This window comes from Oncorhynchus mykiss, chromosome 7 (assembly GCF_013265735.2).
Source record: "Oncorhynchus mykiss isolate Arlee chromosome 7, USDA_OmykA_1.1, whole genome shotgun sequence".
NCBI classification, from domain to species: domain Eukaryota; kingdom Metazoa; phylum Chordata; class Actinopteri; order Salmoniformes; family Salmonidae; genus Oncorhynchus; species Oncorhynchus mykiss.
The window spans coordinates 21,075,904-21,102,934 of NC_048571.1; the positions used below are offsets into that span (position 1 = coordinate 21,075,904).

A 27,031-nucleotide genomic window follows, 5' to 3' on the forward strand; every position below is an offset into this window, starting at 1 on the left:
ATATTAGCGGGCTAGTTTTAGAACCATGTGGACAGCTCTGGGGCCGGCTGTTTATCCGTAGTAGAGAGCATGTTTTGGGACGCGTCGGAGCGGGAGGGAAGGCCTCAGTGAACAACGCAGCTTTTCTCCCAAAACAATGCAAAGGTGGAAATGGCTGAAGATAGCTATGTAACTGCTGTTTGACTTGACAGGGAACTAAACTCCAGTTTTTTATTCCCGGTGCTGAGCTAGTGTGTAGCAGTTAACAGAGGTATGACAATGCGACTGAGGCGAATGATGCTGCAGCAGCCAAGGTGATAAAGGCTGGAGTCAATTCAGCTGTTCTCCAAATTGCATTTGAGTTTTTCTTAAATTGTGTAGAAATGCAGCAAATTAGTTTCGACTTGATAAAAAAAGATCACTTTGCCCCTGTCACGTTGCCATTCCAAATGACGGCACTGTGCAAACCTGATGTAGTTAAAGTGAAAATGAAAGTAAGTGTGTTCATACAGGCCTTGCTGAGTCATATTAGCCATGTCGACAGTTACAAGGAAAACCCTGGTAATTCTGGTTGGAAAGATTCCCCTTCAATTCCAAACGGAACAAATGAAACGCGTGACTGCCAAGCAGAGCTCTGTACAGTGCACCTGAACATTAGCATACAACAGACCATGCTAAATCTATTGTCTCCAAGTGATACAGGATGTTGTTCATAAAGATATTCATGTAAAGGTCCTAGGTACACTGCCGTTCAATAGTTTGGGGTCACTTCGAAATGTCCTTGTTTTATAAAGAAAATTTAAAAAAAATTGTCCATTAAAATGACATCAAATTGATCATAAACACAGTGTAGACATTGTTAATGTTGTAAATGACTATTGTAGCTGGAAACGGCAGATTTTTTTATGGAATATCTACATAGGCGTACAGAGGCCCATTATCAGCAACCATCACTCCTGTGTTCCAATGGCACGTTGTGTTAGCTAATCCAAGTTTAGAATTTTAAAAGGTAATTAGTCATTGGAAAACCCTTTTGCAATTATGTTAGCACAGTTGAAAACTGTTTTCTGATTAAAGAAGGAATAAAACTTATTTTAGCCTTCTTTAGACTAGTTGAGTATCTGGAGCATCAGCATTTGTGGGTTCGATTACAGGCTCAAAATGGCCAGAAACAAAGACATTATTTCTGCAACTCGTCAGTCTATTCTTGTACTGAGAAATGAAGGCTATTCCATGTGAGAAATTGCCAAGAAACTGAAGATCTCGTACAACGTTGTGTACTCCCTTCACAGAACAGCGCAAACTGGCGCTAACCAGAATAGAAAGAGGAGTGCAGGCCCCGGTGCACAACTGAGCAAGAGGACAAGTACATTAGAGTGTCTATTTTGAGAAACAGACGCCAGTCCTCAACTGGCAGCTTCATTAAATAGTACCCGGAAAACAGTCTTAACGTCAACAGTGAAGAAGCGACTACGGGATGCTGGCCTTCTAGGCAGAGTTGCAAAGAAAAAGCCATCTCTCAGACTGGCCAATAAAAAGAAAAGATTAAGATGGGCAAAAGAACACAGACACTGGACAGAGGAAGATTGGAAAAAGGTGTTATGGACAGAAGAATCTAAGTTGGAGGTGTTCGGATCACAAAGAAGAACATTCGTGAGACGCAGAAAAAATGAAAAGATACCAGAGGAGTGCTTGACGCCATCTGTCAAGCATGGTGGAGGCAATGTGATGGTCTGGGGGTGCTATGGTGGTGGTAAAGTGGGACATTTCTAAGTGTCCCCAAACTTTTGAACGGTTGTGTATATCTAAGTTCAGTGCATTCTTGTAAAATGTGGCTAGAGGTTTTATACATGTAAATAAGCATAGATAGGCCTACATGAGATGAGCAAAACTATGATCATTCTATTCTATTATGTCCTATTCTATTCCATTAGGAGAATAAGCCGCTCAGAGGACAGAACACACTCACTGCGCATCGGCCGCTGGCAGATATTATTGGTCGACTCATCCCTCCTCCAGGCGTCTGAGGAGTCGCGCTTGGCACTGACCAGCCCGTCGGTCACCGTGAGGCCCATCTGGTACACCGTATAGATGGCCTCGTCCAGGCAGCGCCACAACAGCATGACGGCCTCCATGACGCCACAGCTGAACAGAGACAGGGCCTTGGTCTTCACCTCCAAACCCAAGCACTGGGACGTGCCCACGTGGAAGAGACGGTGGCCGGACCCCCACTTCCACTGGGACCCCCTGGAGCCGTCACACTCCCCCAGGGTCACGCTGAACCCAGACCCTGCAGACTTAGCCCCTGCTATCCTGGAAACTCCAGTCCCAGACGTGGACATAGCTACCAGGCACTTTCCTGTGCTCACATGCTGGATGGTGAAGGTGTCGTCACCTGGAAATGATCAAAAAAACACACAGTTGAAGTCAGAAGTTTTAATGACTCCAACCTAAGTGTATGTAAACTTCCGACTTCAACTATAAGTAAATATAGTGATATTATAGTCATAATAAAGTGTTAGTAAATATAGTGACATCACTACAACAATATTAGTTAATTCAACACAATATTTTATTATGTTTACAATATATTTTGTATCACTATTCATTAGAATGCTTGGTTGATATCTACCATGTCCCATCTAAATGTCAGTTTAGCTGCTGGTTATCTTTGCCTAAATAGTTCAGCTTGTCGTGGAGGCAGCGGACCAAGATGATGACATTTCAAGGCATCTCAACAACAGTCAGATAAGCATAAAAAATGATCTAGAAACGCCAGGGGTCTATTGGGCCTGTGCTTATCATGGTCCCCAACATTGATTGCTGATAATATTCTCAGTCAGCAGGCCAATTGCTTTTATCCAACATCATGCAGCAGCCTTAAATCCATGAACCATTCTACCAAGAATACAGAACTGTTTTATCGTTTCCTAATCTGGACTAAAGAATTGAATTGAATTGAATTAGAGGCCAATTAAGAACAACTGGTATGATGTTTCACTCCGAACTGGGTGTGATGTTTCACTCTGAAACACTTTTGATGAGCTGAAAATAGCCTTTATTTTTCAACAATTAGATACTGTATAAAATGTGCAAATGTGAACGTGCATGTGTAATAAGGAAGACCATAAAAGGAACTATTAAACAGTAACAACATCAAATTAAATGGTTTAATTCTCCATAACGTGTTGACAATTGCTAGACAAACCAGGAAGAAAAACTCAACTGACAGTAAAACCATAAATGTACTGTGTAATAGGTTAGCCGTTGAACTCAGAAACATGACAGAATGCATATGAGTTGAACATATTCAGCCTATGATGAGTATGAGATTAGATATTTATTAGATATTTATAAACTGGTACAGCAACACTGTGTCTAATTAGGTGGCCTACGCTCATTAAAGAGAGGTTAAACGGGAGAGAGAGAGAGAGAGAACAGTACTTAACCATGGGGATATGATCGTGCAAACTGTTTTTACAGTTACAACAACAACGACCAAATTCTGCAACATTTGGATCACTTCAACTGCGTGCAACCTTGCAGCAATGACTTTGCAACATTGTCCCAACAGACTCAATAGGGCTGCACATTTTAAACGCGAGAGGAGTTTATAAAATGGTCATTACGCATTTCGAAAGCAGATGAGGAATTTGATGGGCCAAAAACGAAAATAAACCAAAGTCCACATATGGCTTTAAAAAAAACAAGTTGATTATACGGCAAACGTACGTTACTTTCTGCTTTTGAAATTAAACAAAAGGGCTTGACATCCCATTATTGAGCCTAACCGCCCCCCCCCCCCCATTCAAAACAATAATAGGCTACCACGGACCCTAAGTAGCAGTTGAGTCTATGGAAACGCGATAATCTTTCAACGAATTTAGCCAGTTATGCGGGCATGCCTAGTCCCATGCCTAGTGATGACAATGGAAAGCACCTTACTTACCGGAATATGTAGTTGACGCGCAACTTCCAAAACAAATAGTTTTATCCCAAAATAATAAGAAAAAACATAGGTAAACTGCTGCTTGAAGTGTCATTTTATCCATGGTTATAATACCACGGATTCTCTATTCGGATTCATACGTCTCCAGTAGCCAGCCGACAGTTTGCGCATACCCAATTCTGCGTTTCAAAGTAGCACGAGCCTACTTCACAATTGTTGACTGGCAGCTGTTTGACTAACCTCTATTCCCCTTCCTAGGCTGTTACGGGTTTCTGCGCGTTGTCCCATGAAAGATTGCGCGCTTGTGATTCGCCAACAGTCGACTACGCATCACAGACCACTCCCAGTCCGCGAACTGAAAGTGACAACTTAATTTATGTTATTTTTCAATATAACGCACAAATCACAGTATTATGCTGAGTCAATCATAAAAGACACTGATAAATAAAGAAAAGTATGTTGATGCTGCGTCTCCAACTACCTTAAGCCGCTGTCAATTCTCTCAAAGACGAGCAAATAAGAACAGCAGTGAAACATCATGCAGTGAATCATCTCAACCACGAAGCCTGCATTCTCAGCCAACAACAACAGTCAGGCCAGCCTGTAGAGGCCATTGCCAGACAAAGGATTTCTCCCAAATGGCACCATATTCCCTATATAGTGCACTACTTTTGACCAGAGCCCTATGGGTCCTCTTCAAAAGTAGTGCACTAAATAGGGTATAGGATGCCATTTGGAATGTGCAGAGACCAACGACTCCCTCCTCCACATGATATCACCCCTGCCCTCGTCCCACACCACAGAGCATCACAATGCAAATGACTAATTTCAAAGCTAATATGGTAGAAATAAACAGGATAAAGACAATACTCGGATACCACCCCCACAGTGCACTGCAGACCATCTCAATGCAGATGACTCGTTTCAAAGCAAACGTGGCATAGCAAGACACAGTTCAGATACAACTTGGATACAGCTTCATTTTATTCACACTGAAGGCACAGAGCATTTGTTATGAACATTATCAACAAAAAAGAACAAGAGACAGTAAACATGTTCAAGCATCCGTGATATCCTCTTGCATGTATTTCTTTCCACACAACAGAAAACCCATACGTCAACATATTTCGTATCTAATAACTCTGTGTACCCAATATACAAAAACAACAACAGGTAACACAGCAAAGGCTGTACCGCATAACAAACAACCCACACATGAGTCTACTTAGAATACGGGATTATTTCTCAAAGAGCTACCATTTACATAACAGTACTTTGCTACATCGTTTTTGTTTCATCTTTTGTTCATTGGTTTCATTCTGTACTCCTACATTTTGACAGACGTGTGGACCAAATGAACAAAATGGAAGTGAATGTCAAAAATATTGTTCTCGTAATGATAAATAATAAAACATAAATAAATGCCTGCATTTTCTCTTTATTTTTTCTTCACTTCCTCTTATGATGATCATGCATGTACTTATAAACTACTTTAAAAAATACTGTGAGGGCGTGAGTGTGTGTTCTGTGTGTAGGAAAATACGCAATAAACAACGACAACAAAAATTAAAAACTAAAACATAATCTTTCCTGTGTTGCATTGATGGAGTTTGGTGCAATAAAGTGGTAACAAAGAAACCCTGTACTTTAATGACAAGTTAGGTTTCAAAAAAATAACTTGGAATTGATTTGGGGTCTTATTTCTGTTCATGAATAAAATACATAGAAGATGACTACAGAATGTATTGCAAAAAGCATGACTTTGTCTTTGCTGTAAAGAACAACTGAATCACGGCCATTGTTATCTTAAACAAAGAAGAAAATTGTTTTGGTCCTGTACAAGGCATTACAGAAAACTAAGTCTTCACTGTGGGAAAGACTTGTACTCACATATATAGTGGGTACCAGCATTAGTGGGAGCAGTTGGCATTGTACCATAATAACAAAACAACCTTGCAGTGCAAAGAATATCGATCTATTTTCAAATGCCTACATTAGAATGCCAAAGTACTTGGGATAACAGCTCTAGTCCTCTTTAAGACGAAACTTACATCACACGAAGATGCACTCCCTCACTCTCAGCCACACGATTGGTCCCTGATTCATCAACTACTTGTATAAAGCACAGGAGGTTGGTGGCACCTTAACTGGGGAGAACGGGCTCGTGGTAATGACTGTAGTTGAATGGTATCAAAAACATCAAACACATGGTTTCCACGTGCCTGATGCCATTCCATTTGCTCTGTTCCAGCTATTATTATGAGCCGTCCTCCCCTCAGCAGCCTCCTGTGGATTCAAGTGGATAAAGCTAATTGGGCTCTGACATCCTGCTCTAAGTTCCCTTGCTGTGGTCCATGTCAGACCCACACAGAGGCATACCATTCTTCACAGTCATACAGAGTTCGGCCCATTCCCATGCTTTACCCAACTTTAGAGAACACCACCATTTTGCTGTCTCCAATAAGTCCTATAGCGCATCTGGAAAAGGCACCGTATTCCCTACATAGTGCACTACTTTTGACCAAAGCAGTGCACCTAATAGGGGAAAGAGTGCCATTTTGGACACACACCCTATTCTCCAGAGTGAGCTTCCAGATCTGCGATGAGAACGTTTCCATCGAAGTCTGTGGCCTGGGAACTAGTATGTCTGTAGTACGCGTTTCCCAGGGACGGCAGTCTGTGGAAGTGCGTCCTGTTCCTCTTGTAGACGAGCCAGAGCACCGCCACCAGCACGGCGAAGATCAGCATGGCCACCAGGACCGCGGCTGGGACGAAACTGTGGTGCAACCCTGGAAGAGACACAAAGGGGTGAGTTTACTGGACATTGAAGGCTCATGGTAGAGGACATTGTTAGTCATGGTAGAGGCTGGTCCCAAGATACCTTGAGTTGCCAAATGATTAGAATGTGCATGAGAAAAACAGCATAACTGTTAATAGGCTCAATTAAATACCTACCATTTAGTGGCTCCACTTCTACCTCGGGGATCGTATCTGCAAAGAAGACGATCTGTTTAACTTGACTGATCTATAGAATACATACATGTACACTGTACAAACGCATAACACAAAGCTTTGTCATAATGGCAGTTGGAGGCTACTGAGAGCCTGCGTTTACACATACAGCCCAATTTTGATTTTTATTTCATTTATTGGCAAAAATATCTGATTTGACTGGTCAAAAGACCAATTATTGGCCAACAATCTAATTTGATTGGTCAAAAGACAAATTAGTGACAAAAGATCAGATTTGGGCTGCCTGTGTAAATGCAGCCAAAATGTCTCGACTCCACCTGAGTTAGTTTTGCAGACAAAGCCCAGTCTGTCAGTGCACTGAGAGAGGAGCCACATCCCATCAGACACCCTGGTGGACACACAGGTGTCTGCTGTCAGCAGGCTGGGGTCTGGGGCCTTGACGTTCCAGTTGGAGTAGTCCATAGGAGAACCATCGAACCATGCCATGGAGCCCGCTAAATTGGACCAGACAAACAGATAACATGTTTAATAAAGAAGTTATGAATTGGTTCATTCGACCCCTCTGCCCCAGGTCATTGGTGTTTTTTCCCCCCACAGTGCTTCTATCAACTCACCAGGTAAAACACTAAGTCAATAAATAGTGTCAAAATACTACTTGAAGAATGTTGAAATTCATTATGTTACTAACCCTAATAAGCTGGGTCTTATCCCAGTTCTGTCCGTAGCACTCACATTGTCTGTCTTTTGCCAGCTGTTGGTTTATATTGCAAGCCAAACCAGCAAGACTGCTTATTTTTCATGAAAAGAGAGGAAACTTGGGGAAGCACGTGCTTACCGTCAGTGTTGAAGAACATCCCCAGCCAGACGGCTTGATGTGGGAAGCCATACGACCACAGCTGCTCCAGAACGAACCTGTTTTCCGTCTCTGTCTGTATGGTCAGGACCTCTGACGTGTTCGCTGGAAGAGGTCAAACACCACTAAAAATCTTCATTATTACATGTGTATTACTGAGCATGAAGAAGGCAATTATCGGTGAATGTTTTGCCCCCTCAGATCTATAGCTACAGTACAGTATTAGCTACTAGAATGGAGCTAATACATGGATCGCATAGGGGGAGCTCTCACCAAACATTACATTATGGACAATTACAACAGGGAGCCATCACAAGGAAATTCCCATAGAGAGAGATCCATTAAATCCTTGATCCATCCTAGCATGAGACCTACTGTAATTGACTCCATGGTGTACTGCAGACTTACCACAGTAGGATGAAGTTGCTGAATCAAGGACAGTTTTGCAATTTCCCCTTATGGGTTAAGGTTAGAATTTGGGCAGGGGAACCTGATCCTAAATATGTGCTTGAGGGCAACATCTGCCGGAGCGTTCCTGTACCTTTGTGTTTGCAGTGCTCTCCGGCCTCCTCCAGGGTCAGTCTCTGGACCACGGGCTCAAAGCTGTAGCAGCTGGTGCCAAACCTCACCCACGTCGATGGACACACAACCTCGTAGCTGGTGAACGCATTACTCTCTACGGGAGAACATTTAGAAAAGCAGTATTGTGCATTTGAAACTCTTGAGGAGGGACTAACAGCACAGGAAGCTTTAGTAGCCACTGTTTTATAATGTGCTAGGAACCCAGGCTATACTCACTAGGTGGTGGGACACGGCACAGGGCTCCCTGGAGCGGCATCTCACAGCCGGCCCTCCTCCAGCCCCCGGTGACGTCCATGTACACACAGTCCCCCAGGATGAAATCATCATCATCGGCCGCAACCCAGTGAGTGAAGACCGTGTCACTGCCATCAGACCACTGGTAGTTGATCCCATCCTGTAGGGACGTACAGTCACAGGCAGGGAGGAGCTGACACACACTCTCAGGGTGAGCCTACGTTGCTAAGGCAGGTTGCTTTCAGTCTTGTAGGTCACGTCATGCAACGGGGCAGAAAGAGTAGTGGGCAGCAGGCAATGTTAAAAGGTTCGGCTTGGGGGAAGTGTGGTGTTTATAGACCAATGTGTCTGGCATTGTGTAGAGCGCTGTGAATCAATTCTCTCCTTTCCTTTCCTCATTCCATATTTCACGAGTAAGACATTCCCTGAGTCTATGGGATTCTTGGATACACATGTTGTGCGTGGCTTAGAATTCCTCCCAGCCGGCCTGGCGGTTGAGAAAAATGACTCCCATACTGTGTTGAGTGAAGCACAAAAATTGTGCCCCAAATGGCACCCTATTCCCGACATGGTGCACTACATTTGACCAGAGCCCTATCGGTCCTGGACAAAAGTAGTGCACTATAAAGTGAATATGGTGTCATTTGGGACGCTAGCATAGTTATGCATGGGCTGTGGGCCAGGAGGAAAGCTCTGGACAACTGCAGTAAGGGGATAAGTTGCAGTGTGATAAATATCGCTGTTTGTCACAGGATATCAGCTATAAGACATATATATCGGTACATAAACACCAAACATACAGCACATTCAGAAAGTATTCAGACCCCTCGACTAATTCCACATTTTGTTATGTTACAGCCTTATTCTAAAATTGATGAAATTGTTTTTTTCCCCTTCATCAATCTACACACAATAAAAAATGAAAAATCACATTTACATAGGTATTCAGACCCTTTACTCAGTACTTTGTTGAAGCACCTTTGGCAGCGATTACAACCTCAAGTTTTCTTGGGTATGACGCTACATGGTTGGCGCACCTGTATTTGGGGAGTTTCTCCCATTCTTCTCTGCAGATCTTCTCAAGCTCTGTCAGGTTGACTGCACAGGTATTTTCAGGTCTTTTCAGAGATGTTCGATCGTGTCCGGGCTCTGGCTGGGCCACTCAAGGACATTCAGAGACTTGTCCCGAAGCCTGTTTTGGCTGTGTGCTTAGGGTCGTTGTCCTATTGGAAGGTGAACCTTCGCCAAACTCTGAAGTCCTGAGCGCTCTGGAGCAGGTTTTCATTAAAGATCTCTCTGAACTTTGCTCCATTCATCTTTCCCTAGTCTCCCAGTCTCTGCCACTGAGAAACATCCCCACAGCATGATGCTGCCACCACCATGCTTCACCGTAGGGATGGTGCCAGGTTTCCTCCAGACGTGACACTTGGCATTCAGGCCAAAGTGTTCAACCCTGGTTTCATTAGACCAGAGAATTTTGTTTCTCATGGTCTGAGAGTCCTTTAGGTGCCTTTTGGCAAACTCCAACCGGCCTGTCATGTGCCTTTTACTAAGGAGTGGCTTCCGTCTGGCCACTCTACCATAAAGGCCTGATTGGTGTAGTGCTGAAGAGATGGTTGTCCTTCCAGAAGGTTCTCCCATCTCCACAGAGGACCATCTGTCAGAGTGACCATAAGGTTATTGGTCATCTCCCTGACCAAGGCCCTTCTCCCCTGATTGCTCAGTTTTGCCAGACGGCCAGCTGTAGGAAGAGTCTTGGTGGTTCCAAACTTCTTCCATTTAAGAATGATGGATGCCACTGTGTTCTTGGGGACCTTCAAGCCTGCAGACATTTTTTGGCGCCCTTCCTCAAATCTGTGCCTCAACACAATTCCTTGGACCTCATGGCTTGATTTCTGCTCTGACATGCACTGCCAAATGGGGGAGCTTAAATAGACAGGTGTGTGCCTTTCCAAATCATGTCCAATCAATTGAATTTACCACAGGTGGGCTCCAATCAAGCTGTAGAAACATCTCAAGGATGATAAATGGTAACTAGCTCAATTTTGAGTCTCATAGCAAAGGGTCTGAATACTTATGGAAATAATGTATTTCTGTTTGTTATTTTCAATAAATGTGAAAAAAATTTCTAAAAACCTGTTTTTACTTTGCTAATTTGGGGATTGCATGTAGATTGATGAGGGGAAATGATTGAATCCATTTTAGAATAAGACTGTAACATAACAAGATGTGGAAAAAGGGAAGGGGTCTGAATACTTTCCGAATGCACTGTATTCATATAAGAGTTGTAGAAATATGAATACGTGTATGTGAACAGAAAGTGTCCAAAATGGGACTTAGTACTTTCGATTTGAGGAGATCAGATACACATGGTTATGATATTGTGTGAACATGCTGGGAACAGTCACAAAGATGAAATCACCATGCTTTGAAAGAATGGCATGGACTGGAGAGGGGGAGAGAGCGACAACATGCGAGTAAACAGACTGTCAGATGCACGTGGTCTCAGGCATTTCTGTATTTACAGCATTACTTCATTGTGGCCATGCTGTTTATAAAAGACCTCTGGCTAGTGCTCTTAGCGGTTTCCTTGCCGTGACATAAATCTACTGCACACACTCCTAACATCATCAAAGGTAAATTATCAAAGGTCAATTCATGCCACAGACCAACTTCGACATGCTTGTTAATGAGCATTATCTTCACACGCACGGCCCAGGCAGGCAGCAGTGCTCAGCGGTATAGTATAATACATACGTCTTGACTATACAGTCCAATCCAGTGGGGGAATGCCAATCTATTGACAAGGACAGTAAGGAAAGCCTGGTGGAAGGGGTCGGTAATGCTCACTAGCTCAGAGTCAGACTCTAAGCACATATGCAGCGCCTCATACCAGTTCATGTTACCACGGACAACCCTGTATCTGCGGTTCTTGTACTCAATATTGTCAGGGAGAGGGTGGAGGTAGGAGTGGGATGGGGGTTTAGCTGCGTCTGTTGCAGGGAAAGAGAGAGGGAGAGGAAAAGGGGAGAGAGATTGTTTCATGAGGAAGCAAGGGCATCGATTCGTCACGAAATCAACAGAAACACTCATTTCAATGTTCAACAATCCCCGAAGGGGATTTCTCTCAGTGAGCAGACTCAACGGGGTGACAATTTGAGAGCACAAAACAGGAAGCTATAACCGTTTCATCAATGATGTAATACAGACATGATTGGTAATATCTCAGCTCTGTGCTCTGAAAATAGGCCCCAATGTGTCTGAATGAGGGTGAGTGACAGAGGGGAGTCCTACCTTGGGGTCTCTGACAGACAAAGCCATATCCACTTTCTGTGCACTTCTCGTCGAACCACTTCCCTGTCAGGTGGAAGTTGTGGTTGTTGGAGAGCACCGTGCACAGAGGATCGTCCCCGCCCAGGGGCCCGCTCAGCCACTCATTCTGCGGAGGGACGCCCACACACACATGCACGCATACACGCACAGAAAGGTAAACACACACACACACCCCCCCAATCAATACACTATACAGAGAACATCACCAAAGCACAAAGACAATATCTTATTTTTCATTTAACCTCAAATCTCCGTAGAGGAGGTCTTACCATCAGAGGGTTCTTGGGTTCTACAGGGGACCAGTTGGTGTAGCTGACAGGTTTCCCATTGGTCCATTTCATGGTGTCCTCATCCCGTAGACCAATCCAAACGCCCACTGTCCTGCCCTGGAGCAGCATGGTGATGTACGCTTGCTCGATCTCGTCTTCGATGGCGACCAGCGTGCCTTGGAAAGAGGAGCAGATAGACCGGGCATCTTTCCAGCTCTTCCCCTCCTCAGCACTGTTGGGAAGGTGCAGCAGGAAACACTACCAGAAGACACACAAAACACAGGTTTTGGTATAGCTCCACCAACAACATTTTTCCTTATACGGTGTGATAGAAAAATTACGTATTTAACTCATCTATTTGATATTAATGGTTAACAAAGCATATTTAACTAATAGTAAGACATTTATGTCATACTAGTGTCTGTGTTTTAATGGTCCCCACTCTAGTTCCCTGCAGCCAATCTGGGCGTATTGTCACCAGAGATGGATTGAGCTGACAAATGAGTTAAAGACTGCATTACATAGACAAGAATGTGTTTTACTAGAGATAGCTTAGGAGTAGAACAATCCCTCATTGTCTCTAAATCATCCTTGCATCTGGGAAACTAAGCCAGGGTGGGGGTTAAGACAACAACCCACGTGCAGATAACGACAGGATGAAGCCAGTGACTTATGATGCTCCTTGGTCGACATGAGGAGGGTTGAACCAACCATTTCTGAGCATTGTTAGTGTCAGCTATATATACAGTGAGGGGAAAAAAGTATTTGATCCCCTGCTGATTTTGTACGTTTGCCCACTGACAAAGAAATGATCAGTCTATAATTTTAATGGTGGGTTTATTTGAACAGTGAGAGACAGAATAACAACAACAAAAATCCAGAAAAACACATGTCAAAAATGTTATAAATTGATTTGCATTTTAACGAGGGAAATAAGTATTTGACCCCCTCTCAATCAGAAAGATTTCTGGCTCCCAGGTGTCTTTTATACAGGTAACGAGCTGAGATTCGGAGGACACTCTTAAAGGGAGTGCTCCTAATCCCAGCTTGTTACCTGTATAAAAGACACCTGTCCACAGAAGCAATCAATCAATCAGATCCCAAACTCTCCACCATGGCCAAGACCAAAGAGCTCTCCAAGGATGTCAGGGACAAGATTTTAGACCTACACAAGGCTGGAATGGGCTACAAGACCATCGCCAAGCAGCTTGGTGAGAAGGTGACAACAGTTGGTGAGATTATTCGCAAATGGAAGAAACACAAAAGAACTGTCAATCTCCCTCGGCCTGGGGCTCCATGCAAGATCTCACCTTGTGGAGTTGCAATGATCATGAGAACGGTGAGGAATCAGCCCAGAACTACACTGGAGGATCTTGTCAATGATCTCAATGCAGCTGGGACCATAGTCACCAAGAAAACAATTGGTAACACACTACCGTGTGAAGGACTGAAATCCTGCAGCGCCTGCAAGGTCCCCCTGCTCAAGAAAGCACATATACATGTCCGTCTGAAGTTTGCCAATGAACATCAGAATGATTCAGAGGACAACTGGGGGAAATACTTTTTTTCCTCACTATAATACTCTGCATTTGTGTTAAGGTTAGGTTACTCGGTCCAACACTCAAGGGTGGGGGGGGGGGTCGACCAGCCTCCTTATTGCAATAATTAATCAATATTAAATAAAGATGATGATTATTTTAAGAAATGACCAAGTCTCTCTCAGTACTGAATCTCCATGACAACGGTCAGATGGCCAAGAAACACTCAAATCAAATCAAATGTTATTGGTCACAAGCGCCGAATAAAACAGGTGTAAACTTACCTACGAGCCCAAACCCAACAATGTAGAGTTAAAAAGTAAGACAAATATTTGCTATATAAAAAAGGAAATAGTAACACAATAAAATAACAATAATGAGACTATGTGCAAGAGTACGAGGTAGTTGAGGCGATTGAGGTAATACAGTATGTACATGTAGGTTGGGGTAAAAGTGACTAGGCAATCAGGTTCTAAAATAATGGGCACTAAACTACACAAACTCCCATTCAAGCCCTACGATACAGAGGCTTTGAAATGAATAAAAGGATGCGAAATGAGGTGAACCCTGTGTCCGAAGTAGAGCCATCTCTCTGGACAGCCTCCGATGTAGTGAGGCTCTCTGGGAATCTCCACCACGGACACGGTCCGGCACTTACATACGTGAGCATGGAGATCGCCACACTCACCCGCCGACCACTGACCTGTTGGTCGCAACACGTCAAAGAGAAGTCTGTCGTGGTGTTGTGTGTGTGTGTGTGTGTGTGTGTGTGTGTGTGCCTGTGTTCTTACCTGAGATAGAGGACATGGTCACACACTGTTTATGTTTCACTGGGGCATCATGGGAGCTTCCTTCTGCCCAATTCTGATAATCCACAGCGGACTCATCACTCCAACTGCGCACACACACACACACACACACACACACACACACACACACACACACACACACACACACACACACACACACACACACACACACACACTCCTATTACACCCCCTCGACATTAAAGAAACAGCATAATCCATTGAGTGTGAGGTAAAATACAGAATTCAACAAACAAACAAAACACTCACCTGAACTCTTCCCTCACGAGGTCTGTGGACAGCCCTATCCACCAGTCAGTCGACCCCAGAGAGAGCTGAGAGAACCAAGAGAAGAAAATAAATGCTTATCTCACTCATTCAAGGCCTACTACCATCCTCCTCCTGCATTCTGCCCTCGCTCCAGTGAAGGGTCAGCCATTCAGCCTCTTTCACGCCATGAGAGCCCATTCAACCCCTCTCCTCAGCCTTGGCCTCATTCAACCCCTCTCCTCAGCCTTGGCCTCATTCAACCCCTCTCCTCGGCCTTGGCCTCCTTCAACCCCTCTCCTCAGCCTTGGTCTCATTCAACCCCTCTCCTCAGCCCTGGCCTCATTCAACCCCTCTCCTCAGCCTTGGCCTCATTCAACACCTCTCCTCAGCCTTGGCCTCATTCAGCCCCTCTACTCAGCCTTGGCCCCAGCCTCTGCTGTTTTATCCACAGCTCTGTCCTTTTTACAGCCTTCAAAAGCCTCTCCACCAGAGGGCCCTTCAGTCTGATCCGAGACGCTGAGCTGTAGTGAAACAAGGCCCTTTATTTTGTTCCTGTATGCGAGGGCACAAATGTGCGAACGTGTCGGCATGTGTGTTTGTATGTGTGTGTAAGAGAGAAAGTGAGTGAGGGCACTTGTGGGAATGAGGCCGTTCGCGTGTGAATGTGTCGGCTTGTGTGTGTGAACTCGTGCCGGCTCGTGTGTGTGTATGTGTGTGTATGACCGTGTCGGCATGTGTGTGTGTGCGTGTGTGTGTGTCTGAATGTGTGTATGTTAGTGTGTTTTCACTTGTGTCGGCCCGTGAGTGTGACTGTCGGAACGTGTGTCTGACTGTGTGCGTTAGTGTGTGTGTCAGCCCGTGTGTGTGTGTGTGTGTGTGTGTGTGTACAGACCTTCCCCATGCGCTCTCTGATGAATCGGAGCTCCTCTTTAGAGTGGACAGACAGCAAGTGGGCGCCCATCATCATACAGGCCAGGTTAACACCCTCCCAGGGAAAAGGCTGCTTGGCCAGCAGATACTCTGCTCCTCTGTAGAACACCCAGGGCTCGTTCTCTACAGGACAGAAGAAGGTTACACAGTCCCAATCACACAGTCCCTCTCAGAGTTACAACTGCAATCGATAGCACAAATGAGCATAAAAATAAATGAATAACAACTCAATAAAATACGTCAAAAATGTAAAATATAACAAAATACATAAAAACGAAAACATTTACTTACGGTCATTATACCAGTAGGGTTTGTTCAGCTCCATGCCTACGAGACAAATAAGACAGACATTCTTAGTGATAAACATTTTCAAATCTATAAGGATCAATAAGCAACTTTGAGATTTCAAACGTTCCATACACGATGAAGGCAGCCCCACACCTCTCTGACTTGCCTAGTTAAATAAAGGTTCAATGTGGGTTAAATGCGGAAGAAACATTTCTGTTGAATTCATTCACTTGTACAAATGACCAGGAATCCCCCTTTCTCTTTACTGTATATACAGTGCCGTTGATGGTGGAAGAGGTGAGTTTCCCCCCTTACGATCCCTTACAGAAAAACCACATGGATTCACATGAAATGTACATGTTGTCACATTGACTTCACATGAGATCACATGAAAACATGTGTTTTTTCCTGTAAGAGATGTACTGTAGGCAGAAAGGCTTTACATCAATCCAATCCATTAGTTATGAAAATAATGATTACCTCTGGGAACCTTGCAGATCCACTCGTGCTTGGTGTCGCAGGGCTGTGGCAGGAGGGCGTTGGTCAGGTCGCTGTACACGGCACATCTACGTCTGTCATCCTCCTCGTTCTTATCCTCTATGAAGGAGGACACCACGGGGGTGCCGTCAGACCACTCCCAAGATCCTGCTGACTGGGGGTCTCTCTTATTCAAGCCCACCCAGAACCAACGACCCTCTGTTCTGAAAAAGAGAAAGAGGAGTATATAGAGAGAGAGAGAGAGAGAGAGAGAGGCAGGCAGGGCGGGCGGGCGGGCGGGCGGGCAAGCAGGCAGGCAGGCAGGCAGGCAGGCAGGCAGGCAGGCAGGCAGGCAGGCAGGCAGGCAGGCAGGCAGGCAGGCAGGCAGGCAGGCAGGCAGGGGATAGATGACATAATGAATAGGAGTAATCTATAATCACAGGTAAAACTAGAAATAGATGACATAATGAATAGGAGTAATCTATAATCACAGGTAAAACTAGAAATAGATGACATAATGAATAGGAGTAATCTATAATCACAGGTAAAACTAGAAATAGATGACATAATGAATAGGAGTAATCTATAATCACAGGTAAAACTAGAAATAGATGACATAATGAATAGGAGTAATCTATAATCACAGGTAAAACTAGAAATAGATGACATAATAAATAGGAGTAATCTATAATCACAGGTAAAACTAGAAATAGATGACATAATGAATAGGAGTAATCTATAATCACAGGTAAAACTAGAAATAGATGACATAATGAATAGGAGTAATCTATAATCACAGGTAAAACTAGAAATAGATGACATAATGAATAGGAGTAATCTATAATCACAGGTAAAACTAGAAATAGATGACATAATAAATAGGAGTAATCTATAATCACAGGTAAAACTAGAAATAGATGACATAATGAATAGGAGTAATCTATAATCACAGGTAAAACTAGATATAGATGACATAATAAATAGGAGTAATCTATAATCACAGGTAAAACTAGAAATAGATGACATAATGAATAGGAGTAATCTATAATCACAGGTAAAACTAGAAAAGGTACAGGTATTTCCTGAAGAAAATGTGTGTTCTTGATTCCCTCGGACAACACAGTATTATAAAAAGGGGAAAACAGGGCTGTAGGTTGTGAAGCACAGTAACTAACCCATCAAACATGGAGTGGAGGAGTCCTTTGACGAAGACCTGCTCCTTGTAGTGGTGGAAGCTGGCCAGCTGAGCTCCTAGAGCCTGGCAGAAGAAGTCAGCGTCTTCCCACGACCGCTTCATCAGGACCTTCTCGCTGTGGAACGCCTGAGGACCACAGTCAACAATGACACTCCGTCTCCTAGACTACAGCATCTCCTTATCGATGTTGGTTTTCAAGTGACAGCTAATGGGGGCAACCTCTATTATTTAGAGAATTCCAGTGATCTTGTCATACTCCCTCACAGTGGTAGCATAAGCATTGCTTTTCGCAACAAGTTAATAACTGAGGAAGACACGAGAAATTGAGGAAAATAGAAATAGGAGAAGAGATAGAATGGAGAGGGGAGAAGAGAAGAGAAGGAAAGGCAGATGACCTTGTAACAGTGGAGCAGGTCGGAGTGTGATTCCCAGCCTGGAGGACAGGGGGCGTAAGCGTCAATATGGACTGTGGGGAACAGGACCTCCTGGTAACCACTGATGCTCTGTTTACAAACTGACAAGGCCTTCTGGGATTTGCAGTCCTTCACTTCCCAGTGACCCAAGGCCTGGCCGCCTGTCATAGCCACACAGCCACCTGCACTGACTAAAGAGGGGAGGAGAGAGGGAGAGGGAGAGGGGGGGGGGGGATAGAGAGAGAGACAGAGAGAGAGGGAGGGGGAAGAGAGAGAGAGAGGGGGAAGAGAGAGAGAGAGGGAGAGAGAAAGAAATAAAGAGACTGTTAGCTGTGAGAAACAGATCCACAATGCCAATTTAAGCATGCATTGGTTAGAGTGTTGGCAAAACTGTTTTTAATTAACTAAATGATGGGAATTCTACTTCAAAGTCATCCTGCCATTTCACCATAGCAACAGCATGATTAATGATGCTCTCACACTGACTGAAGGAGGCTGAGATTGTCAAACCTAAATTACACTTCAACTCATTAGCATCCCAAACGGCACTCTATTCAGCTATTCCCTTCACAGTGCACTACTAAAGTAGAGCACTACATAGGGAATAGTGTGCCATTTGGGACTAGGCCGCGGTGTGAAGTGAAGTGAATGAAGGACAGCAGATACATCCACCTGGGGCTAAACTAACCCACAACTATGTCTGTCTGTCTGTCTTTCTGTCTTTCTGTCTGTCTGTCTGTCTGTCTGTCTTTCTGTCTGTCTGGTCTGTGTGATCGAGACAACATGCCAGCGGGGAAGAGAGGGAAGACTGTTAACAGTGGAGTGTGAATAGAGGGAACATCATAGTTCTCATATATCCCTCGATCCACTACGACAAAACAGTAGTGTTTACCAGGGAGACTGTTGATTGACATAGAGTAGGTTGAAGTTTGTCTCTGTCCACTGATCCAAGGTCAGATTTGTTTCTCTGCTCACGCCCACGCCACCACGTCTCCCTTCCCTACCTGGCTGATGCCTGTTCCAGTTTGTATAGAGCAGGGGTAGGGTGGATCCGTTGTGTCCCCCCAGCCAGCTGTACTCTCCTTGGCTACCCTGGTCCTGTAGGGCCGTCCAGTAATATACACTACCGTTGGTTCCCATCTCATTTACCAGGCTGTTCAGAAAGGCCTGCTCAAACCTGCCACGGAGAGAAATCAACAATCATTCATAACAATGTATTCTTGTCACTATGAAATATGGGAGTTCCCATTTGAGGTGCAGTGTGTAAGAAATGATTAAGATGAGAAGTCTGAGTCAGAAATCAGACCTGTTTTCCACTGTGACCAGAGGAGCCTTGCAGTAGTAACCCTTGACAGCGTCTTCATAGCTCTGCTCGTGGCTCGTCACCATGTAGCAAGAGTGGCCCTTCCACTTCCAATCCTGTGGGGAAGACATACGGGTGTAGGATCCTAATTTGAGCCAGTTTGCTACAGTAGGAAAATAATCCCGCACAGCAGCAGGAAATTTGGATTATTATGTGGATTATAACCAATAGACATTGTTTGTAGGGGTTGATCCATTTTTTTTTTGTTAAGGCAAGTAAAGTCTGAAATTAAAGTGGAAATTACAAACTTCAGAAGCCTTTCGTAACCTCGAATACACTACAAGTTTGCATTTCCTGTAGTGCAGGTAAATTTGAAGGGACAAAACGAGTGATCAAATTAAGGTCCTACATCTGTATGTCAGTTAGATTAAATGAATCAAAATAAAAAATAAACATTATATGGGTGAATATTTCTACTACTGCAGACACCATGCAAGAGGGAGGACAGCCAAGACAATGCGCTGAATATACTGGAGGAGATGGACTAGAGGTGGGAGCCAGGCTCACACATTAGTCCACACAGACACCTGAAAAGAGTTTGGGCCGGTGGACACGAATAGCAACAGGAGAGGCTCAGGAGTGTGTGTTACACTCCAAACATTCTGGCAGTAAGAGCCGCATAGTTTGGAATTAGCAGTAGACGGCAGTGGCTAATACAAGCAAACACACGTGGAGGATTGGGGTCAGGGGAACGGGGCGGTGGGGGGTTAGGGCTATGACTGGGCCCATCTGTTAGGACTGGAGGGGGCTTGAGGGGGACTTTTGGGAAGTGTCTTAGGGACAGGAAGTAGTGGTGTTTTGACAAGTGTCCTACATTTCACTCCCACCTCCCCAACACTTGCCGACATGTGCGCGAGGAAGGAATGTACACCAGTTCCTCCGCGATGAAGGAGATTCTCTCTGTATGTTGTCAAATCCCTTTCCAACTGAGGCCGTTGACAATCAACACAGGTCGGGTGATTGTGTGAATTATCCAACATGGCCTGAAAACAACCAAATACAGTCCCTGAAAAAAGTCTTTATTCTGTGAAGTTCCACATTTTTTTAGTGTCCATTGATACTGCTCCTCCAGGGCGATTTCCTGTCCGTTTTAAGACATGGTGAGCAGTGAAACAGCCTTTATGAGTCAATCTGCTCATGTCCTCGTAAACAGAGGTCACAGCTCCACATGACAGTCAGACAATAAGTAATCTAGCTGATGAATCAGCTCATTGTACTGAATGCAGAGCAGACTCGCCCTAACCCGGGATCTGAACCCAACCAGGATATTTCACTGCAATGGTAATGCATGCCTGGAAATGTAGAACGGCACTATTCTGACCACACTGCTCAATGTCAGCAGTTTCCACTCCACAGAACCTCTGTCTGACAAAGGATGTATGGAATCAACAATGCATGGTGCCATGAAATACGTTCTTCTGGAAACAGTTGAGTTAAGATTGATAAGAGCGCTATGTTGAATTTCAGTTTCACCTTCCATGGATATGGCAGCTGTAGCATTCTTCTGCTCAGGGCTAGGACTTATGCAGCGATGATATGATGTAGGGTTTATTTTTTATTTATTTTTTTACCCCTTTTTCTCCCCAATTTCGTGGTATCCAATTGTTAGTAGCTACTATCTTGTCTCATCGCTACAACTCCCGTACGGGCTCGGCAGAGACGAAGGTCGAAAGTCATGCGTCCTCCGATACACAACCCAACCAAGCCGCAAGCCGATATCCCTACCGGCCAAACCCTCCCTAACCCGGACGATGCTAGGCCAATTGTGCGTCGCCCCACGGACCTCCCGGTCGCGTCCGGTTGCGTGTGCGTGTGTGTGCCTACCTCAGGACAGCCCTCGTCCCCTGCTCCAGTGGGGTGTAGGGGCAGAAGTCCTGCTCTCCTACACACTGCAGGGAGCTTCTCATCGCATGGTGCCAACAGCCAGTTCCCCTCCTAGGACGAACACACACACACACACACACATTTGAGTCATTTACTATATTCATTCAAATAACGATGACGAACCAACAGCAAACTGTAGTCATCAGTAAAAAGGATTCGGGTTGGCCGTACCTTTATGTCAGTCTTGGCACAGAGCTGACTGTTGCTATGGGTAGGATGATGCACGTGCCAGAGAGTGAGGTCGACTGGGGAGCCGTCTGACCAATCTACAGTTGAAGACGATAGCTTCTTTATCAGGCCGATCCACACCTCTGAGCCAGACCTTGAGACTACAGTACACACATATACGTAAATATACACACATGGCCTCCCGGGTGGCGCAGTGGTCTGTGCCACCAGAGACTCTGGGTTCGTGCCCAGGCTCTGTTGCAGCCGGCCGCAACCGGGAGGTCCGTGGGGCGACGCACAATCGGCGTCGCCAAGACAATTGTCTTTCCGGTAGTTGTTTTTGAAATGTTGACAAATCAACTAAGTATGTTGTGTATGTGTGTATATATTTTTTTTGTAATTTAATTTACATTTTGTACCCTTTTCTCCCCAATTTCGTGGTATCCAATTGTTAGTAGTTACTATCTTGTCTCATCGCTACAACTCCCGTGATCCTTTATGATGTCCACACTATCCCAGAACATAGAACACCACATAAAGTAACTAACATCCATACTAGACTATAGAACCCCAGATCCAGACTCACATAAAGTAACTAACATCCATACTAGACTATAGAACCCCAGATCCAGACTCACATAAAGTAACTAACATCCATACTAGACTATAGAACCCCAGATCCAGACTCACATAAAGTAACTAACATCCATACTAGACTATAGAACCCCAGATCCAGACTCACATAAAGTAACTAACATCCATACTAGACTATAGAACCCCAGATCCAGACTCACATAAAGTAACTAACATCCATACTAGACTATAGAACCCCAGATCCAGACTCACAGTTAGCCAGCAGGCCCAGCAGCAGCTCTACCTCAGATAGAGAGTGTAGGCTGGTGAGGTTGGCCCCTACGGAGTTACAGGCAGTGGAGGATTCCTCCCAGCTCCCTGCCTCAGCCTCTGCCAGGGCTTTGTAGCAGTAACGGTTGTGGGCCAGCCAGCCCTCGGAACACGCCGTGCGGTAGTACAACCAGTTATCTGGGGACGGGGTGACGGAGAGGAAAGGAGACGAGAGGTAACGGTCCAATTCAGTACAAAAACATAGGCACCTGTCATTCTAAGACTCAGGGGTAAAAGAGAGAAATTTGGTATTTTATTAGGATCCCCATTAGCTGTTGCAAAAGGGGAAGCTACTCTTCCTGGGGTCCACACAAAACATGAAACATAACACGGAATGACATAATACAAAACATCAATAGACAAGAACAGCTCAAAGACAGAACTACATGCATTTTTTTTTTAAAGGCACACGTAGCCTACATATCAATGCATACACACAAACAAGTAATCTCCCATTGCCACTCTTCCAAGTGTCGTTCATCACTCTGGAGAATTATAAATGAAAGAAGGCTGTAAATGGAAGTTCGGTCCTAGGTGGAAACATTCTAAAAATGGAGGTGTACTACTTGAACTTGTCAAATAAGAACACACATTCTCCATTTTAAAACATTTCCAGTGCCATGAATACTGAACCATACACAACATGTGTTTTCTGTTATAGCCCTGTTATAGCCTAGCGTGGAAGAAGCCGTGGTCAAGAGTTCATGTTCCAGGTGGAACCCAGCTGTTGAGCTGCTAGCTGAAGCTCCTCTCCCATTCCATTTGTAGAATCCTTCAAACGACATCGCACACTGGAGTGACTCAGAACTTCTACTGTCACTGGAATAAATAACAAGACTACTACTAGAACTGGAATAAATAACAAGACTTCTACTAGAACTGGAATAAATAACAAGACTTCTACTAGAACTGGGATAAATAACAAGACTTCTACTAGAACTGGAATAAATAACAAGACTACTACTGTCACTGGAATAAATAACAAGACTTCTACTAGAACTGGAATAAATAGCAAGACTTCTACTAGAACTGGAATAAATAACAAGAATTCTACTAGAACTGGAATAAATAACAAGACTTCTACTAGAACTGGAATAAATAACAAGACTTCTACAAGAACTGGAATAAATAGCAAGACTACTACTAGAACTGGAATAAATAACAAGACTTCTACTAGAACTGTGATAAATAACAAGAACACTATCAGGAAAAAACAACCAAGCTGTGCCCAAATGCTGACCTGTTAGAGAAGTTTTTTTCAGTACCATTCAACAGATCTTGTTGGAGAGAACATTGTTTTGGAACATTACAGGTGGATAATTCACCAGACGGCTCGCGAGCCAGACAGAAACAGTTGAGTCATCCGTATCAACCAAAACAAACAGCCAAACGTTGCTCATGGTTATGCAGTTTGACCTATTAGAAAGGGCTGTTCAGAACTGTTAACAAGTCCTAGTTGGAGACTGTGTATAAGAACATGACAAATGGGATTGCTCACCAAGCCCTCTTGAGCCAGACAGAGACAGCTGATTCAAGTACCAAACACAACCAAACTCTGTGCATAAGTCCCAAATAGCACCCTATTGCCTACATAATGCTCTACTTTAACCAGAAGCCTATGGGCCCTGGTCGAAAGTAGTACACTATATAGGGAATAGGGTGCTATTTGGGACGCAGTTTAATAATTCCCTAGGCCCTAGAGCCAGGTGGACCTTTTTATCAGCCTCTACGTGTAATCACTGCCTATAAACCACAATGTAAAGGGCTTACTGTGAATCTGACAGTACCTTACAGGCAGCTCGGTGGCAAGTCAAATTCTGTACTTCATATAACAGTACACCTACTGTAATATAAATACGGTATCAAAGCAAGTACTGTGTAATAATACACGGTACAATACCTTAACATATACTGTATTATACTGTATTATACTGTAAAAAATAAAGTGAATGCTACTGCGATCGTAATGAACTAATGAATGGATGAATTAATGAATGGATGAATTCATGAAATTCATTAAGGGAAGGGGTTTCTATTTCACAGTATTTTACATTAGCAAGCAGGTTGACTGCTAGGTAAAGTGTTTACACATTACAATATATGAATTAATATTTGGTGTTTTATATCACTTACACTTCTAGAGGCCTTGACAAAGGCTTCCAAACTGGCAGCGACGACAGTGCAAAACAGACCAACAAAACAGACACACAAAACAGACCAACAAAACAGACCAACAAAACAACATTCTCACTTCCAGGTGCAACAAATATAGCCTATTACAAGGAACGCCTCAAAATATGTTAATTAGCCAGAAACAACAATACCATGCACCCACTAGCGGTCAAAAGGTTTTTGGCGCTCCAAAGCTTAGGTACGGTACTGTATTCTGTGGGTTGGAATTACAGTACCATTCGAAATACAGCAATTCTATGCCCCGCCCACAACATTTTCACACAATGCACCATTATTTACAGTATGCTGCAGTAAAACATTTCAGAGTATTTTACTGTTGAAAATACCCCAAATTACCGTATAATTTACCGTTTTCCGTTACAGTGCAGATTATGAATCATTTCTTGTAGTACGATGGCTGAGCACTAAGGCAACAATAGACTGAGCGCCAGTTTGTTTGTGCTATCACGCCAACTCTCTGTCACTCATTGTCATGACAAACACGGTTTTGCACAAACAGATATGGGACCAGGTTAGGGTCACAATATGAAACATATAGGACCATTGACGTCTTACCAAGAGGCTCAGCTCTCCTGGTGTCATTGTGGGTCTTCTTACAGATGTAGGGTAGAGCAGAATCACAGGACAGACTCTGCCACTGGTGCCCCCCAGAGTTATACACTCCACACTGTCTGTTGTCCTGCAGTGGGCTGGAGGATAGGCCTGGGAGAGACCAACACAGGTAACGGGGGAGTTACAGGTAGAAAGGGAGAAACGTTGGCCTAGTTTCAAACACACATTTCTGGCTCCCACCACTGCTACAGCAGGAACTTCTTGATTCACACCGCTGAGATCCATTTGACTGTACCGGTTTGAGCAAAATGGCAAGAAACTCCACTTCAGAGGGCTACATGAAGATATTACATATTATCACTAACGCCAATGCTGTTCATTCACATCGTAAAGGAGGAATCTGGGCCTTGGTGTGGGAGTGAAAAGGTTGGAGAGCAGAAAAAACTCTCTTACCTGAGGTGAAGTTGACTAAGGATAGAGGAGCTCCATCAGACCACTGCCACCCTGTCCTCTCACTCAGATGGTTCAGTCCAATCCACACCGTCACCCCCACGTCAGCCAGCCGCTCTGAAAGACACAGAACCAAACACATGAATACCACTAACTCTGGGCAAAACATCTTGTCCTGAATAAGCAAAACTATGAACACAAGTCCGTTTTAAGGCATAATACCTCACCCAAGAGTTTATCGTTTATAGAGTTTATACAGTATGTGTAGCTCAGACCAAACCACCCACCTTGTCTCCTTTCCTGACTAAAAGTTGAATTAAAGTTTTACATTTTGAAATAGAACTATTAAATATAGTGGTAAAATAGTTCAGAGTTTGCAATAGTTTAGAGACGAGTTGTCATACCTCTGATGTACATCTGTTCAGTGAGGTCAGTGATGCTGAGTAGACTTCCTCCCTGGGCCATGCAGGAGGAGTCGGCCTGGCTCCACGTCAGGATGGTGTACAGGTTGAACTGGTAACACGCACGGCTCTCCTGGTTCGAGTCCCAGAACGTATCGCAGCTCAACTCTGAAAGCAGAGACAAAGACATTTGAATATTATCATGGTTGTTTTGTTTCAAAGAAATTTGATCAAACCCACACTGTACAACAATACTGTTGTGTGTGTGCGCGCGTGCGTGCGTGTGTTTGTGTGTGTGTGTGTATGCATGTGTATGAGTGTGCATCACCTTGACTGGGACAGAAGCCCCATTTCTCATCCTGGTCGTATCGACTGGTGGTGGCACACCAGCGATGGTGGTCCTCGCGCCCCTCTGCCGTGCACTCCGAGTACCACTTGTTGTTGTATTTGAACGGCAGGGCACAAGGCATGCCGTGGGCATTACCCAACAGTGTGTGGATCTCTACAGAGAAAAAAATTGTCATTACCCCCTTCTTTGGGCTCATTTTCACGGTCCTATAGTGATCCAGTCTGTTCGTTTTCTTATGTAAGTGATGATTGGCATTTGCACGGCTGCAGTAATATCAAAAGAGCTGTGTCTCAATGAAACTGTCTTTGTAGAAAGAGGACAGTCAGTGCATGTCACTACTATAATATACTAGGTATGCTAGTGGTGCGTGGGTTGACTCATAACCCGCAGCCCCCCGCGGTTATATCCGCAGGGCGGGTGGGTTTAGTGCCATGCAATATTGTGTGGATGAAGGACGGGTGGATGGCAGGCGGCTGAATATAGAGAAAACAAGGCATTAAAAATCCAGAAATGTATCCTTCTTATGCAATTCATATGTATAGGCTACAATGAGGTTTTTCTTGTATTGGTTTTGTCTCGCGTTAGTGCGTAGGCTAGCCTAAGCCTAAACATTAGGGCCTAACCGTAGGGCGCCAAATACACACCAATTGCCAAATGCTTTTTGGAACAACGTCGGAGC

The 27,031-nt window shown here is 44.2% G+C and overlaps 2 protein-coding genes across 2 annotated transcripts in view; both read right to left on the minus strand.

Annotated features, from left to right (window-relative positions):
- The window catches only part of ly75 (lymphocyte antigen 75), a gene marked incomplete at its 5' end in the record, with an annotated part of 33,774 nt that extends 29,684 nt beyond the window's left edge, over positions 1-4,090 (minus strand). The window contains 2 exon segments of the mRNA NM_001195412.1: positions 1,949-2,374; positions 3,929-4,090. Of these exon segments, the coding sequence (NP_001182341.1) occupies positions 1,949-2,374; positions 3,929-4,031 (529 nt within the window).
- Positions 4,091-4,894: 804 nt separating this feature from the next.
- LOC110528811 (secretory phospholipase A2 receptor-like) overlaps positions 4,895-27,031 on the minus strand; it is a 30,137-nt gene continuing 8,000 nt past the window's right edge. The window contains exons 3-28 of the mRNA XM_036984416.1: positions 26,332-26,505; positions 26,007-26,171; positions 25,606-25,719; positions 25,156-25,302; positions 22,351-22,545; positions 21,508-21,665; positions 21,277-21,387; positions 19,396-19,508; positions 19,094-19,266; positions 18,072-18,280; positions 17,657-17,802; positions 16,485-16,705; positions 16,008-16,043; positions 15,679-15,839; positions 14,787-14,851; positions 14,502-14,605; positions 14,235-14,413; positions 12,173-12,430; positions 11,865-12,009; positions 11,328-11,563; positions 8,553-8,730; positions 8,296-8,430; positions 7,737-7,859; positions 7,219-7,395; positions 6,884-6,919; positions 4,895-6,717 (exon numbers count right to left, since the gene is read on the minus strand). Of these exons, the coding sequence (XP_036840311.1) occupies positions 6,500-6,717; positions 6,884-6,919; positions 7,219-7,395; positions 7,737-7,859; positions 8,296-8,430; positions 8,553-8,730; positions 11,328-11,563; positions 11,865-12,009; positions 12,173-12,430; positions 14,235-14,413; positions 14,502-14,605; positions 14,787-14,851; positions 15,679-15,839; positions 16,008-16,043; positions 16,485-16,705; positions 17,657-17,802; positions 18,072-18,280; positions 19,094-19,266; positions 19,396-19,508; positions 21,277-21,387; positions 21,508-21,665; positions 22,351-22,545; positions 25,156-25,302; positions 25,606-25,719; positions 26,007-26,171; positions 26,332-26,505 (3,977 nt within the window). The 3' untranslated portion in view covers positions 4,895-6,499. The remainder of the gene's footprint in view (positions 6,718-6,883; positions 6,920-7,218; positions 7,396-7,736; positions 7,860-8,295; positions 8,431-8,552; positions 8,731-11,327; positions 11,564-11,864; positions 12,010-12,172; positions 12,431-14,234; positions 14,414-14,501; positions 14,606-14,786; positions 14,852-15,678; positions 15,840-16,007; positions 16,044-16,484; positions 16,706-17,656; positions 17,803-18,071; positions 18,281-19,093; positions 19,267-19,395; positions 19,509-21,276; positions 21,388-21,507; positions 21,666-22,350; positions 22,546-25,155; positions 25,303-25,605; positions 25,720-26,006; positions 26,172-26,331; positions 26,506-27,031) is intronic.